This window comes from Nesoenas mayeri, assembly GCF_963082525.1.
Source record: "Nesoenas mayeri genome assembly, chromosome: 6".
Taxonomy (NCBI): domain Eukaryota; kingdom Metazoa; phylum Chordata; class Aves; order Columbiformes; family Columbidae; genus Nesoenas; species Nesoenas mayeri.
Window position 1 is genome coordinate 9,507,755 of NC_137545.1, and position 17,460 is coordinate 9,525,214.

The window sequence follows — 17,460 nt, forward strand, 5'->3', positions numbered from 1 at the left end:
AAACTACAGTGATCAGAAATGAAAAAATAATTCTCAAAAGAGACGATTATGACTACATTAAAAAATCCAGCAAACTCTGTAGTGAAGGTGCAAGACATCAGCATCTGATCAGAAAAAAAAAAAAAGGTATTTAGGGTGATTACAAAACAATCACCAAAAGGTTACACAATATATTAATCCGTTTTCTTGTGGATCAAGTGCATTCACCTAGCCTGAGAGTAAGTACCACATTGACAAAGGGATGCTAAAGCACTTCCCCAAGAGAGACCAGAAGAAAAATCAGCGTTATCCTGAACTCCATATCCAGTTTGTCTTGGTGATTCTTGAAGACACTTTGGGAAAGACCCTCTTGCTGGTCCAGTTGAGGTAACTCCATTCCAATTTAGCACATCGGTAGTAAGGTCTGCTCAGCAAAGCATCTCCTGGTGCTATCTGAAAACGCCCACGTTGATAGAAAGAGCCACTTCTGGTTTACGGTGCTTCATATTCAGCTTCTCCTCAGAGAAAACACGGTCCTGTAAGCGTTCAGCTTGCCGACTGTTAAAGAAAATAGAAAACAACGCCTAGTGTTAGTGCTGAGCCATAGCACCAACGTTGTGCATCTCCAGAGGCAGGGAGGAATGTTGCGGTGTGTTGCAAGAATAAAAACAGAGGCTCGGTGTAGAAATGTGACACTTGAAGCCAGGAGTTTGAATTAACTGAGAGCTTCTTTCAGAACTACTGGAATTGTGTGCTCTGAGAGCACCCAGTTAGCCCTCTCCCAAAGAATTATCCAGGTATCAAGTGAGTCCAAATATTAGCAAAGACCAGTTTACACATTTTAAAGAAAAATACATGCAAGTACTCAATACCTTTTCTTTTTTTCTAATGCAAGCTGCCTTTGTTTCTCTTTTCCAACATCATCTCTCACTGTGCTGAAGTCCTTAGTGTCATCAAGGAGAAGGTTCTGTGGTAAAAAAGGATTTGGCAGGTGAACATTATAAGCTCAAACTATTTCCCATATGTTGCTCAGTTTACACAATTAATGCTCAGAGCATTTCCTCTAACTAGTTTTACAGCAATTAACTTCAAGCTAAGTGGAAAAGACTCAATAAGGCAAAAAAAAAAAAAAGACTCCTCTGTCTAGTTATTACATTTAACAGTGAATTTGTCTTATTTGAGATTTCCCTCCATAATTTAAGGCTTCACAAAAGGACATCAGACTTTTCACCTACTGCTTTAAAAGCCAGAGAGTATGTATGTTCTCCCAGAGGTGTCCTAAATAAGCCTTATTGCTATTTCAGAGCTCAATATGCTGCTGTGTAATTCTTCCTTTAAAACTTGATTAGATCTGCAATAATTCTTTGGAAAATGTAATGGGTTTAAATTTATAAGTTGGGAAAAAAAGAACAAACAAAACCCACCACAGTCAATAAAATTAGGGCAAGAGAAAAGATTCACATTCTTCTGGATAGTGTTCAAGCACAGAGCAGAAAGTGGCTGCACCAATATCCAAGGGGAAAAGCATGAAACTTCCATCAGGCTGGTTAAGAACAGGAGAAGAAAGAGCACTAGTAGCAACAAGTTTCCTCTCCACACAATCTACTGTTGAGATCCACATACCAGTACTTTCACAAAGACGTAGCAGGATGCAGGAAAACCAGGAAGAAATTAAGATACTGCAAAGGGCACAGTGTCTGAACCTAATCCTTGTGCAACAATTAAAGCAAGGTTGGTTTACCTTCACCCCAATGACGTCTCCATCTTTCAGGTGATAAGGCGCTGACTGTAAACTCTCCTGTTTTTTCTTCCGTTTCCTCTTTGAAATTTGCTGTGTCTGAAGAAAATCAAAGCAGAAGATTGGTACATGGCAGATTTCAAAAGTCTCCTGAAATACATTTGCTCAAGAACTGCATTACAAACCAACACATACTTGTCTCAAACAACACTTGGATTCTGTCATTCCAGATCTTACCCAGCTCGATATTGGCAGCCACTCAAATCTGTCAGGGAAGTATTTGGCTATTTCAATTTTATCTACAGGGAGACAATAGTGAGAAGCCACTCGTTGCCTCAGTGCCCAGGCTGTGCATTCTTTGGAGATATCCCACACCAAATCCGTGGAGTCATAGTAGTCCCTCTCCCCTGGGATGCCCATCTGGACTCGAAGCAGCAGCTCACAGGGCCTGTCAGCAGGAAGAGAAAACAGACCCTTCTTGTGAGTCCTGCTTTCAGGACCCAGAATTCCCACTTTTCACCCCTCCTGCCCTCCCTTATTTTTCTTTGTGGAAAACAAAACATAAGCTCAAGTCTTGTTGCATCCTGGTATCTGTAATCCTCACAGACAGTATTTAAGTTAATAGCTGCTCAATTAAGTCTCATCTCAAATGCATTGCTGTAAGAAATAAGGATCTTGAGATCCTACCCCAAATGCTCTTCTTTTTGCAAAGGTTCGATGCAGATTTCCACTCTGGCACCCAGCTTATAGTGGCTGGAAACAAAACAAAGATTATACACATGACTAGTCATATATTTAGAGTTCCCAAGAAGAAAAATCACAGTTCTAGTCAAGTAGATTTGTTCTTCTCTGGAAAACCAAAACAAGAGACTATTGGAACAAAAATTAAAAACTTGGACTAAAAGAAAAAATTACATTTAAAAACACCTAAAATAAAGCTCAGTTGAATAAGCATGGTACAATCTGCTTATGCTCACAGCTCCCCCTCCCACATTAAAAAAAAACGTGCTCACCATTAATGTAACCAGAAATCCAGAAATGAGCTTTCTGTTGGCATTTCACTGAGCTCATTATTTCCCCACCAATCCACCTCACAACCCATCAACACTCATCCTGTTGCAAATGCTGCCTGAGCGTTCAATAAGAAACCTACTTAAGTTGCTGCCTGTTGTTCCGTAAGAGCTTGCCTGGGCGCTTACTGTCCACTGTCCATGCTCTGAGAAAGGAGGGCAGTGGGACAACCTGTTCCTGGCAGCATGGTAAGGTCAGAGCCTGAAAAAAGAAATGTTTCTTCAATAATTTCAGCAGCCAGTCTCCTTGGATCAAAAGAAAACCACTTCATCAATTCTTAATGCCATACTGAAGCAATCGCAAATAGGGCAAGGTGTTTGTGGCTTACAGGTAGTGGCCATGATCGACATATTGGCTTTTTAACCTCAAAGCAAGTTGGACTTCACTCCCTCCCAAAATTTCTCAACTTATTTTTCAAAAGTACTGTATTTCTTTTTTCAACCTAAATTTATATAACTGGGAGGGAATGAGGCTGGCAGAATCATTGCCCCAATCTCTAGACAAGTGCTGAGCAAACTCCTTTACGCCCTTCTCAAGGACACAACACTCTTTCCATGCTAAGACAATTCTCCTTGTTCACAAGATGCAAATGGTCAGTTTTTCATAGTGATAGTTGGGGAGAGACTGACACTGATGTCGTACCCAAAAGAGTAAGTGTTGGTATGGATCAGAATCCAATGAGATATCCTTTCCTAGGCAGTTTAAGTAGAACAACCAACTGGCTAAACGGTAATGAGCCTCATTAAAGGATTGGTTTATGTCTTTTTCTCCTTTTAGGGGGGTTTTGGTTTGGTTGGTTTGGGGTTCTTCAGTGTATTAAAATCATACTTACACGGTTTAAAAAAAAAGCATAGAAAGGCACCTTAGTTTCTAGCTAAAGAAACTAAGCTGTACCTTCCTGAATGACAATTGTGACCTTCTGTGCATCAAAAGCAATTCTTTATTCATTAAAAAAAAAAAGACAACGCAGAAAACTAATACAGGAACAACGTGAAAATGGAAAGTGGCTTTTTAGGAAGTGCTTGTATGCGTGTGCTTCTCATGAAGGATTTTTACACTGTGAAATAAAGAGAGGGCTGCAAGCCAAAGTTCCCCATGAAGTGCAACAAGGCTTTTGCAGGTCAGGACACATGACAGGTATAATGGCAACTGCAGGGGACATACTAAGGAAGTCTCTGAGCTACATGCTCCAACTGCCTCTTGGTACTTATCACTGAACATGGCATATAAGCAAATGTCATATCACAACATACTGGAGACAAGGGAAAAGGAAATAAAAAATAGGTATTAATAAAGCTCACTTCATCATAGTGCCGCTGTACATTTCAACACAGGAGAACATCTAACCTGCATCTTCAGATCTTCCAAAGAAGCTTCTCCTGCTATCTCTAGACTGCCAGCATAACAAAGATCCGTGTCTGTGTGGATGGATTCTGGTGAATCTTTAGATGATGAGAGAGGGGGGAGGAAGAAAGAAACAGAAGAGTCAACGCGACTTTGTTTATCATCCTAAGAGATAACAGTCACCTCAAAGTGAGATTTCACTTAGAGAAGGGCCCTGAGCTCAATTTTTTGGGGGAGTGCAGTTCAAGAAACATAATATATAGTTGTTAAAAATACATCCTGTTAGTTGCCAAACAGGAAGAATTCAAACTGATCCTCAACTGCAAATTCTGAAACTAAGACCAGTTATTCACATTGGTAAATAACCTTAATTATTGGTTATGACTCGGAAATGCAGACCCTGATGCAAGGAAGGTTAAATCTGCTCTTTCCTATGCTGCTGAAATCATTAGGGGAAAAAAATAAAACTCTGAAAAAGTTTGAGAGAAAATGAGAACAATACAAAGAAACCTTCTAAAAGGAGATGGGACCTGCTCTGCAACACAACTCAGTAGTGAAGGAAGTGCCAGCAACACTGGCATTTGAAGCCAGTCACCTGTCTGCCCAGTGAGTAGATGCTTTAAAATACTGCCAGGGCCCTCAGGTATGGAGAAGCCATTTTATCTACTGATGGGTAAAGAGCTCTTGCTTCAAAATTTAATCTTACCCTTGACCACAGGCAGCTAAGAAATGTCAGAACAGAATCATACAGCATTCATGGCCTTGTGAAAAATAGCATCTGTATCCCAAGTGTCTCCTTTCCCCATAATCCTGCTGAAACTTGGACAGTCACTCATAGGTTTTAGAAACATTTAATTTTAGTTTTAACTCAAGGCTGTCAGTGCAATCACAGACAAGGTGGCCATACGATTCCTTTCAAAAACTGACCAAGCTCACCTCCTGCAGGAGACATCTGCAAAGCATCCATCTTGCAGGTCAACCCATTCACTTGCTCTTGTGCATTCTCTCCATGTTTCATATGACTTGAAGGCTTGAACCACCAGATGGTATTTTCAGGAAACCCTGAAAAATGAACAGAAAGTACTGGTTAGCTTCTATGTTCCAAGGCAGACAAGGAAAAATTGTGTCTTCATCTCAGGAAGACTTGTTCAAATCTGAGCTTGTCAAAGCACAAGCATTCATCTATGATCCCACATCATAAGTTCTCACTTGTTCTCATACAGCCACTTGTATGAGACTTGGCCTACGCAAGGCAAAAATCTGAGCTTTATGTAATCCATACAGGGGGTAAAGATCAGATGCTTTATGAACAATATTTGTGAAGAACTCAAAAATTTATTGGATAAACTGAAAATCTTGTACCACTGTGTCTCTGCAGAAAAGCTTCAGCATGAGAATCACAAAAGCACAATGTAAGCAAAAACACGAGTTTAGAGGGAAGCGGGAGGGCAGTCCCTGGGCCCAAGGGGCAGCGGAATGGCACAGGGAGCCATCGCCAGGAATGGGGCTCCTCAGCCCCGCAACCTTCTCCTTCTCCCACATTAGGGCACGTCTCAGGTCACAGGCCCCTCAACTCCCAAAACAGCCATCTTTGGCCACATCACCATCCAAGTGAAGTCACAAACCACCTCAGCGCATTCTGTTCCAGAATCAGTATCAGTACAAGGACAGTTGACGCAGAACTCACAGAGCTCTGAGGTTCTCTCACAGCAGCAATGCCTGGTGCTAAGGCCTGTCAGCGCAGCAAAGCGCGTGGCTGCTCATATTTGAGCCGGAGAAGAGAGATGTGGCTGCAGGTACTGTGGAGGAAGAGGAGGCCGTGTTGGAGGGGAGGCACCATCAGCCGCATGGGAGTGATGGCCAGCACTCATGCGGCTGATGATGTGGAGCCAATGGAGGTGGATCCACCCCAAGACCAAGAAGAGCCGATGGAAGTGGATCCATCCCCATCCTGGCTCCCCTGGCACCACTACACCGTGCCAGGGCTCCCCTTCAAGACACCACGCCGTCGCCAGCGCACCTGGCGAGTGTGTTACTGCCGGTGCAGCCTCCACGCCTGGCATTAGCTGGACGACCGACCTCCACGGCAGCCACCCTGCAGCCTCAGCTCTTCCACCGCCTGGCAGTCAGCAATCCTTCTGTGGATCACCATGAGCAGCGCGAGACCTTCTCTCCCACTCCCCTACCCGCTTCCCTACCCCACGCCTCCCGACCGGGTGCCATCTCCTCGGCTCTGAGGCCCAAGAAAAGGGGAGCAGAAGACAGGCCTTCCATCCGGCTGCTGCGCCGAGGGGACGTGCGCCCTCCCCTGGAGGCCACCGAGGAGGTCCCCGCAGCCTTGAACTGCAGTGCCTTCAGTCTGAGGAAAAGCGTGGTGGAAGGTGAAGCCCGACTCTCCACAGCAGCGCAAAAAGAGCAATGGATCAAGAAAAGAGGGCAGAGAGACGGCTGCTTTTGTGAAGAAGCAGTAGCGTAAGAGTTGTGCCCTCTCAACAACCTTGTGTGCCAGAAATACTGATTTCCTCCAGATCTGTTAACTTGAACGCACTTCTAGGCAAAGATGCTGCAACGGGCAAGCCTCTTGCTACACAAGTTGAGAGAAGAATATAGATAGACTAAGAATATTCTAAATGTTTGAAATTAACCTCAACACACTCCTAGATAAATACACTGCCATTGGCAAGCCTCTTACTACACAAGTTGAAAGAAGAATAGATAGACTAGGAATATTATGAATGTTTGAAATAAAATCTTCAAAACTACAAAAAGCATTAAAGACTAGATTTTTTCAACTGAAATATTTTTAAAATAAGCAAGAGAAAACAAACAAACGACTATCATATTCACATCTACAGACACTGTCAAGAAACTAAAGAACACCATCTCTCTTCTTTTACCTTTGGTGGAAGCTTTCCTTCCGTTACAACCAATGTATCTCCTCTGCAAACATTAAGTTCCTTCAGAGTGGCATTCTGTAGGAAGAAAAAGCACAGCACACTGGTGAGGCTACACTTTCTGGTCCTTTGTTTCCTAAAATATATGTTGGTGGTTATTTAAGCCATGCATGCCAAAATTCCACGGTGTTTTGCTTTTCCATCAAAGGGCACAGAAACATCCATTTAATACCCAGCAGCTGCAGACAGCTTTGCAGCAGCACACAGTGCTGCACCTACAGGAGGAGTCTGCTCTGCAGCAGCCCCTTCCAGAGCATCCTGCTGAGCTCTGGATTTCCTTTGCACCTCTGCAGCTCAACAGCTGACACCTCGTGCTTCTTTGCAGAATTATCTTCAATGCACAGCAAGCCCAGACTTTAGAAAAAACACTATGCGGGTACAGCTGAATCCTAGTCCCTCAAAATAAGGCAGGTGCACAAGATTTACATCTTAACCATGGTCACCCCAACACTGACTTCATAAGGCCCTGTGAAAATAAAACAATGTGCGTACTAATGTAGCACACACAAAACCACCACACATTTGCTTTACTGCAGCTCTCTCCACAGAAAATCTCTACGGAAAAATGAAGTCAATAGACTACAGCATGATTCAAGTCAAACATAGGATCCTCTTACTTCCTGACTTAATGCTTCCCCTGCTTCATAGCACCAGTCCATCCTTCTCAAATGCCAGTTGTCACCTAACAAAAACAAAAATATACATATGGAAAACTAATTAGTCAACAACACTGCTTTGAAAAAACATTTCAAAAACCTGAATAAGCATTAAGAAGTTCTCTTGCTTGTGTCTTGTTTTCCTAACATCGCTCTGACAAATTGAACCACCTTCACATCCTTCCCCAGGTTACGTTTATTTCAAGACATTATTAGCTACTTCAACTTAGCTGTACATGTACCAAGGGTACAATATTTAATTTTTACTTGGGACAGTCAATGTATATCCTGACAGGAATGTCTTTCAGGTGAGCTTCTATGGTCTTTGGTGTGTGGCTGATTCTGCAACTATCACTCCACTGTAACACAGATTCAGTATTAAATGAATGTTTAGAATGAAAGCCGGAGAACAACATCACTCCAAGTCTCTTCTCCTCCTTCCTCCCTGTCAGCATCCATGGCAAGAGCTGTTCAGCCAGGAAATTCATGTGCCATGCTACTGCTGCCTATTTCTCCTCCTTAATCCTCACATAAAATCTTAGTAACAAAAACTGCTATCGCTCAGATTCCCAAATAATGAGCAACTATGATCTCATTTTGAATAGCTTGTTTTTGCAAAGAAAACAAAAATTGTTTTTTACAGTTAATCACATGCACTGGTTCCCACTCTGATAAAAAATCATGTCAAAGCAGCCAAATTCCCCCATCTGCACATGCACCCAGGCAAATAGTCTACAAACTGTGGGGTTTGCCATATTTTGATTAAAGACAAAGCTTTAAACTGATTTTTGAGAGCAACTGCACAGCCAGCTTTTATCACAGCAAGACTGCAAGCTGATCATTCTTTCCCCTCCTCACATTACTACAGCACATAGATCACTGCCATAAACTCACTGACTTTCAAACTTTAGGGCAGCAAGAGCTGTCTTAGAAATCTGGAAATTCCTTTAAAAATCATTAAATAATAGCACATAGAACTAACCTGATAATCCAGCTTTTTCCAGCATTAAATTTAGACACTGAAAAAAAAAAAGGCATACAGTGAGACTTGTCTCAACATATAGGTTGCAAAATACAAGTTAACGGCAAATCCACACTAGAATATTCTAACATAAGAACTAAGCAACTGATTCATGGTGAATTCCTAAAAACAACATAATTACACAGACATGGTGTATTTCAGCTATATATTAAACCCTTTAAATATGAGGTTGCTTTCAGGCAAAAAATTAACTACCTCAGGTGAGTCAGCTTTTACAAACTGTTAGAAAACCAAAAGATTGTGCTGTGAGCTTGCTACTTTACTTGAGCAAATTCCATCCCAGAGTTTGAAGATGCACCTTTTAGAACTCAAGCCTGCAAACTCAAGAGGTTCCAGCCACTACTCGTTGACGCTGGGACTCTGGTCCAGAAGTCTGGCCTGGCCGTACCCAGAACTGCTTCCTTGGCTCTGCCCACAGCTCTTCCCCACCCTTTTTACCCCAGTTCTGCGCATTCAGAGTGGGATGAACTAGAACACAACAGAACTGTGGCTGGCTCTGCCGTGACTGCAGGTCGCTCTGAGCACTGCTGTGTATAAAAGAAGCAGTGAACCACGCACAAAGCAGTCGGGCTGTGTTCACCCTTGGGAAAAAGCAAGGAGGTCTCTTTACTACTTGGGGAAAGATCAAGGCATTCTTCCCCGCTGGCCTGTTGGAGCTGAAACGCTTCCTTTGCCTCGGTGTCTCCTGATGACCTGAAGTGACACACTGGTATAATGCAAAGTTCTCCAGGAGCAGCAGACCTGGCCCTGGCATGACAAAAGCTTTTAAAAACAGACAGACTTACCTCTTTGACAGACGCAGTCTCTTCCACAACTATCTCCATCTCAGGGCCTGCGTTTTGGTCACTCCCAACAATAAAATACAGGAAGAGCTAAAGAAGCAAGTATAACCTATCAGAATACATATTTAAGTATGGAAATACTGTGATGTAACACGCCCTAATGCACACACACACCAGCTAACGCAAACCTGCCATCAGTCAAACACCACAAACTCCTTTGAGCTAAAGCAAATAATCTAAGGAGGACAAACAGGAGCACATGCAATTGAGTTACGACCATCAGCAGATGTTCATTAACTATCTGCACACACACTTAGCCTGCTGCAAACGAGAGAGAAAAACCTGCTAGCGTTCTGATCTTTAGAAATATACAACTATTTTTTCCTCTTCCGTATTTAAAACTTGTAGATATCAAGAACAATATCTCCCTTTTCTTACTTTGTGCTCTTTACAAAAGTATACACACAGAGCACCAAAGCTGAACAACCACAAACAGACCAATGATAAACGATTTACCACTAGTCAAATGAGCTATATTAACTGGTCGTATATATGTTCTTGGCCTTCTGCAACCAAGATAAATGGTGTGAGCCTTTGTGCCAATATGTATGATTCTCAGCGTCACTGAGCATTTCTTTCCATGCCATTTACAACCACTAAAAGAGTAAAAAGAGGACTACATAAAATATTGGGAAATGCAAACAAAGTAGAAAAGCAGCACGAGACTCTCTTCAGTCACAGCAGTAATATACCTGAGTGGATGTTGGAGCTTTCCCATGACACAGCCCCAGCAAACTTCCCATTTTCAGTTCTGCTTCCTTGACAGTATAATCCTCAGGCACTTCAGGAAGGACAAAAAATACAGAGAACATCATAAGCTGATGCTTCCTGAAAGTATCTATTCTATTATGCTGCTCTTTAGAGTAAGACAAAAATGTCCAGTGACATTTAGAGAACTTCATGTCCACAATGTTGATACTGGATCTGTCAGCATCCTACAACCAGAGCAAAGAAACATTTGTATAACAGTTCCTCCCCATCACCCCTTGTATATGGGGTGACAGAAGAATTTAGGTTGGAATGTACCTTTGTAGATTGTCTGGTCCAAACCCTTGCTCAGAGCAGAAAGCACCCTGACGTCAGATCTGTTCACTCTGGGCTTTTTCCAGTGAAGCTCTGAACACCTCCAGGGACTGACATTTTCCAGCCTCCCAGGGCTCCCTGTCTACTGCTTGACTACTCCACTACTACATTTTGTGATTCAACACAAATCACTTAGAGAGTTTTCAATTTACAAAATAAGTATTGGAAAAAGAACTTTCTGTCAATTCCAAGTCTTGAAGCACATGGCCAGGGCTCAATAAACAATGGCAGGTATGCTGATCAGTCTTACTCATTAGGGATGCAACTAATAAAACGAAGCTGAACATTTAAGTTTAGCCTCTAGCTTTGTATTGGTACTGTTGATAAACAGTAAAACCGGTGGAAAACAAAACAAAACCCACAGAGCTGCTTAACTGAAGTTAAGCCTGAAAATTAGTGGAGTTACATGTGTGTACTTCTCCCAGGGAAGGACAAAGGGAAGCTGAAATTCTCCCAACTGAACATCTTACTGAATGCTGATTAAATAAATAAATTTACCTGGAGACAGAAGTTTCCCATTTCCGCTAACAGGTCTAAGACAGCTGTCATTTGCTGTAACAAAAAGGGCAGGAAAGAGATGTATTAAGTAATTCAAATGAGGAGAAATTTGGCTCAAAAGTTTAGACAGATAACGTATTTAAGATTAATGGCAACAACAGGTTTATCATAGAGGCCTCGCTCTGGATAAATAAATAAATAAAGCCAAGCCATGTGCCTTCATGACCTGCTCAGCCACTGGGAGGGAAATATGTCTGGACACCAGCTTTTCAGTTTCTCAAGGACTACATGTTTTTTGCAATTTATTTCACAAGAACCAAGTCCTCCAAACTCTGTGTACCATGTGCACACCAGAAACCAGTGCCGGTCATTTACAGGTGTATTTAGAATCTATATAAGATGCTGGAAAACTCTGAAAAGCTGTGATCCCGATTTTTTTTTCCCAGCCGAATAATGTGTTTGTCTTTCTTTTAGCTTTAAGGAAAGCATTTGCTTCTAGCCCAGAGATCCAGCAGATGGCTCAGGAGGACTTTATCATGCTCAATCTGGTGGTAAGTCTGAAGTTTAAAATACTAATCAAAATGTTTACTGGGGAATGGAATGAGCCACATTAAAAGCAGAAATCAATTCAGTTTGCACAGCTCTTAAGTTGTATTTGAAATTCTCCTCTTTCTCCTGTTTCTCTGGGAATGTACAACAGGGTTTGCAAAATACCACCACAGTTCCTCCACAGAGAGGGGACAAGGAGACATTTCCATACATATACTTATTTGTATGCGAATACTATTTTGTATTCTCTGACAACAGGTCATATACTCATAAAAGGAAAAAAAGGGGAAAAAAAAATACACAGTCATCAGACTGTGTTACCCGCCAGAGCGCTCTGTCCTCATCCGCAAACATCTGGCACGGGACAGCTTGGGCAGAGCAGAGAAACTCTGTGTTTGATCACACCAGAGCTGTTAGTTGTTGGTAGACGAGACAAGCAGAGCTGATTCAGTTGCTGTGTAGTGCTGGGACAGGGACCTGTCACTAAGAGGCTGTGTAACTCCAACAGCATTCCAGCAGCGATGACAACATGGCGCCCGATGGCCATTACGTCCCTCGGATCCTCTTTGTGGGTGAGTCCCTGGGGTCAGGGCGATAATCAGGGCAGCAGTTTTTCTATAGGGTTTTATTGAATTCACTTCACTCCAAGAAGTACCTCGTGTTCTTTTGAGTAAAAAAAGCTGTAGGAATAACTCAGAATTTCAAAAGCAACAGGACCCCAAGAGTCTTGTTCCACAAGGAGAAATGAACCGCATGTCACTGCTACTGACACTGAACACACATCCTCTAAGAGTTCGGTCTGTGACATCGGCCACAACATCTGAATGCAGCCCCTTACTCTGAGCCTGTCCTCAGATGAGCGGCAAATGCTCTGTCCATGGACAAAGGCCCTTCACCAATTGTGACCCACAACTATAAAAAAAAGGCAAACGTACCTTTGAACTTCTGAGTGCAAAGGGGACAGTGGACAAGACTCTTGAGTCACCAGACAAGGCTTGTATGTAGAGCTCACGACAGATTTCAGAGGCAGACTTCTTCATTAAAGTCAAGCTGCTGAGAGCCTGGTGCTTCCAAATGTACCTTTCCAACCACGAAAAGGCAAATCAACACCATTTTAAAAAGGCTTTTACCATCACAAAATTATTCACCACTGTGCCACTTGACAAAACCTTTGTTGCTCATGTCTCTTACTTTTTTTCCCACCCCAAGATCCTTCAATGACGGTTCGAGCTGACCTAACTGGCAAATACTGGAACAGGATGTACACTTATGAACCAGAAGATATTTCGACCTGTGAGTGAAACAGACACCTTAATGATCCCTTTTTAGCTGTCTGAAGGTCATACAAGAAAATGTGGTTAAAGAAAAGGGAATCGGAGAATCACAGGAAATGCTGGATCTATTTCTGCAGTACAAAAAGCTCAAAGCCCCTTATAAACATCAAGTAAATTTAGTGTGCCTAGGGAAAAAAAATAATTACCAAATATTTCTGAAGAACTGGGTAGTAAAGTACAGGGAGAGTAGTTTTCAGTGTCTAAACCCTGCTGGGGGAGTTTCCAAAAGCCATGTAAGTTTGGCCCCCAAGCCCCACCTGCTGTGGTTTAAGGCATTTGCAGACTTGAATGGGCTGCTTAGGTTCATAACCAGAACTGCAGAAGCTGTTTTGATACATCTCATCCTAGCGGTAACCAAAGTTTAAAAAGACACATTGGACCCAGACTGGAATTAGTTCCTAAGGGTTGGTGTCTCTGCACTCCCCTCTCCTGGCTGCCCACTTAACAACACTTAGAAGATTGTGTTTTCCTGAGGTCTCCATCCCCAGATCGCAGCACATTTGGATGAGCCAGATTTAAAATCTGTGGGTAACAGAACAAATCTCTTCCCACAGACAATTAGGCAAAGAACAACCCTGTGATTTGGGTTCACAGTCCTCTCCAATAGTTTTTCCACCTCAGTAGCACACAGACTTTTGTCTGACACTCCGACAAAGCTTTGAGCCTCACTAGACACCTGCAGAATGTAGGAAAGAGCATCTGCACCACTCTTTCCAGTCTAGCCATCCAGAGTGGCTTTAATTTCTGACCTTGAGCTGTGTAGATGAGGGAATCTTACCTGTCCATCTTCAGTATCTTCAATGTTTTCTCCGCAGTGATTGACAACATGAGAGAAGCGAAGCTGCTCCTGCACACCGAGCTCTGAGGAAGGGGCAGCACCATCCACACAGGGGACAGAGAACAGCCCTGGGGGTGCTGAGAGCCCCAGCACAAGAGCTCAGAGACCCCACGGGGCAACTGGTACCCAGGGTGAGGCGCTGCCCACTCATTTTTAAATAGCAGTTTATCCTCATGATGCTATGATTATCATTAACAGAGAATTGCTAGTGTTTACAAACATTTCTTGACTCCAATTAGCATAATTCTAGAAGGGATACTTACATTATAGATGTCTTTTCTAAATTTGTCCTATGTGTGCCCAGCTACCTTCTACTTATTGATCATTTTTGCACCACACAATTTTTTTCCCTGTCATTTTAACCCATACGTATTTCAGTTTGAAAGCCTTTTAGTACAGTAAAAAACAAAAGCATGCAACAACAGTCCACATTAAGATAGGTTTTGTATTTCTGTTGCTTTGTGAATGGCCATGCTCACTCATTTGAGTTGCAGAGAATTGTTTTATTATTCTCTCTTAAAACTTTTGCTGCATAATTCAAACAACAAAAATAAAGGATCAGCTCATTTCCTTTCCAAATTTTCTTTCTTTGGTCTCCACATAAGTTTATGGGCACAGCCATAACTAAAAACCAAAACCAAACCAACCAAACAAAACCAAACCAACCAACAAAAACCCACCACCAACACTGTGCAGAACGGAGCAAGTCCCTCTTAATCACAACCTGGCTGTTAACAAAATACATTCATCCTCCAGCCGTGCTCACAGTGTATGGTAAGAAAATGAAGAATTTGTAAATCACTTAAATTATGACTGCAGAACCCTCAGTGGTCCTGTACACCACCCCAAAGGAAGGTACACTCCATACGTACATTATAGCTACAGCTATATTCTTCTTTCTGCAGTAATAATCCTAAGTGTATTAGCTAAATCAGACCAGCAGGTGTCAGTTTAACAGAAACTATGGAGGCTCTACCTACTTACAATCCAAACATCTCAGCCTGTTCCTGTCACGAGCATCTGATGGGAAAATAAACCACGGTAGCGAATAAATACCTTTCTATTTATGAGGAAAAGGGCTGGTGGATGGGAGGAGTGTCCAGGCATGAAGAGCAGAGGTCTAATTTCACAGAAGTCACACCTCAAGGTCTCTCTAAGCTGGCTTGCAACCCCACATTGGTATTGTTTCCTCCAGATGTGGTGGCCTTGGGTACAGCTGCAGGTTAACTCCTCAGTGACAGGCAATGTCCCAGAACCGCAGAGCTTCTCCCAAGCCCAGCCTGCAGCCTCCTGTCCCGGACACACCCCACACCATCGCTCCTGCTTGGGGCTTGTACCTGCAACACCCTCCAGAACACAGCAGCTCTGCCCAGTGGCCACTGAGGGAGGATTGAAGTGGGGGACAAGGACTTGGCTTTTGAACTGGCCGCTTCTTCCTGCTCCACAATCACTTCAGCAATTGGGAGGAGTTATAAGGAAAAGAAAAAGAACACCCATAATTTTGTCACAGTAAGATTCCCAGAGCTGAGCACTTGCTTTTTTACAAGGACTGCACCAGGAGCAGGTACAAAACATAATTTAGCAATGCGTGTTTCTTCCTCTATGCAGAGCCAAAGCCCTCTAGATGACTTATGCCAGTTTCCTTGAAAAAAGGACCAGATTAACGTATGTGTGCACAAACTAGGAGCTCAAATAACAGGACGTAAATACTAGATCATGCTTTCTAAAAGACCGGAAAAAAATACAAAGTAAAAATGACTTTAAGTTGCATCGAAACCCCAGTCCTCCAAATGAATCCAGGTCCTTGTGCAACCTCAGCCAGGCTGGGGAAACTTCTCGCACAGAGATTGGAATGTGGTCTTAGGAACAGACTTGGAAATGAAAGCTTCATGAACATTGTGCTCCATCCAACGTTAGAAAACGATTCATGGCATTCCCAACCAGTGTACCACTGAGACATACATGGACAAATCAAATAGGCGTATAGAAATGACTTTTTATTTTCTGAAGAACACTTGAAAAATAAAGGTGAAAGCTTTTCCAGGCTTTGGAATATAACCATCATAAACTGTGGAGTCACAAAGACTCCATTTTAAAAAGGTGTTCCCTCTCTCCACCCCCATTTTTAGTGAACCTTCTCATTGTGGAACGAACCACAATAATTCTAAGAAAAAAAAAATACACATTAGAAATAATCCAAGACTCAGTGCAGGTGCTGCTACATTACACTTGAACAAAGGCACATACTAAAACCCACACGTTAGCACTTGGAATCTGTACTTCCATTTCTCCAAACTTTGTGTTTTCAAGAAGAGACGAGAGTTATTAAAGGTGGGTGGGAAGGCTGAGCTCCGTACAGCTGCTCAGCACAGAACTGGAAGGAATCAAGTGACAGCAAAGTAAGTGCAATGCAATGGAACAACCTGCAAACACAAACCTTTCTTGCTTACCTTAGTGACCAGCACGTGCGATCATTCCTGTCGGCCCTGGCTTGCAAGAACACTTGTGACATGGTAGAAGGCAAAGGCACAAAATAAGATGGGGAAAGCAACTGGCTGCCCTCACGTCAGTCAGAAAATGGATCTGTAAAACTAGGCTTTCAAGATTCAAGTACAGCCTACCTACAGCCAAAACAGTGAGGAGACTGAAATATCCCTCCCTTGAATCCATCAGTCAAAGAAAGTGCAGAAGCACCTGCTGAACTTTAAAGACATGCAAAGAAATAAATATTGATGATATGCTTTAAGGTGCTTTTGCCTTTTTTTTTTTTGATAGCTGAGTGTCAGTTTTTGCCTTTAAACTTTGTAAAATACCAGGATATTGCTAACCTAGAAAAGGTAAATGAGAGATCTTCTCACAGTAGCCAACGTTTTAGCAGTCTGCTGTACTGGCATCTGCTACTACAAAATCTTCTACACATACATGAATTAACTGAAACCCCAAAAGCAACTTGGTCTTCGTCCTCTCATTATCTCAGCTTTCATTAAGGATACTTAAGGCAATGTTCAAAAGCTACTTTTGAGCGATTGCTTTGCTCATTTCAGAACAGGATTGCAGTCCAAGACAGTCCTGCAGCGTTTGAGAACAGACTTCACTTGATACCATGATGCACTTGCACAGGTTCCCAGCTGCAAAAGGCAAGCTCTTGAGGTGCCACCAGCACCTGACTGCTGCCCAGAAATGCTCACGTTATCTTCCTTCACCTTCTCATTGAAAACACGTTTAGAATTTGATTATAAACAATTAACTCCATGAAGAGTTTGGGTTAATTTGTCAGTACTAGCTGTGCTCTAAGAAAATTCCGAACCTGACTGGATATTAAGTTATAAAGAGACACTTGCAGTGGGGGAAGTACAGTTTAAGTACTGTAACCGTTAGAAAAGTTTTGATAAAGATGCTGAAACATCAGCTTCAAGTAAACCCCGATTCCCAGCCTCAGGGTTAGGAAAATGTGGTCTCTCATCAGCTACTTACACATGTTCTCAATCTGGAGATCCAATCTCCCGAGCATTCAGTACACATTTTGCTCAAT

General features: G+C 42.5%; 2 protein-coding genes across 2 annotated transcripts; one reads left to right on the forward strand and one right to left on the reverse strand.

Annotated features, from left to right (window-relative positions):
• Positions 1 to 428: 428 nt before the first annotated feature.
• LOC308041780 (ubiquitin carboxyl-terminal hydrolase 40-like) lies at positions 429 to 11,257 on the reverse strand (the record flags this gene model as incomplete). The annotated part of the gene is made up of 14 exons (XM_080346684.1): positions 11,208 to 11,257; positions 10,319 to 10,407; positions 9,570 to 9,656; positions 8,725 to 8,761; positions 7,704 to 7,768; positions 7,030 to 7,104; positions 6,331 to 6,526; positions 5,069 to 5,194; positions 2,917 to 2,989; positions 2,405 to 2,470; positions 1,955 to 2,165; positions 1,721 to 1,816; positions 852 to 946; positions 429 to 537 (listed from the first exon to the last, which is right to left on the reverse strand). The coding sequence occupies exons 2-14, from the start codon at positions 10,367 to 10,369 to the stop codon at positions 429 to 431; spliced, it is 1,287 nt and encodes a 428-aa protein (XP_080202810.1). The 5' UTR covers positions 10,370 to 10,407; positions 11,208 to 11,257.
• A 291-nt stretch (positions 11,258 to 11,548) lies between these two features.
• On the forward strand, positions 11,549 to 13,955 carry LOC308041781 (anterior gradient protein 3-like; the record flags this gene model as incomplete). Its single annotated transcript, XM_080346685.1, has 5 exons — positions 11,549 to 11,567; positions 11,682 to 11,758; positions 12,265 to 12,328; positions 12,966 to 13,049; positions 13,906 to 13,955. The coding sequence occupies 5 exons, from the start codon at positions 11,549 to 11,551 to the stop codon at positions 13,953 to 13,955; spliced, it is 294 nt and encodes a 97-aa protein (XP_080202811.1).
• Positions 13,956 to 17,460: the final 3,505 nt, after the last annotated feature.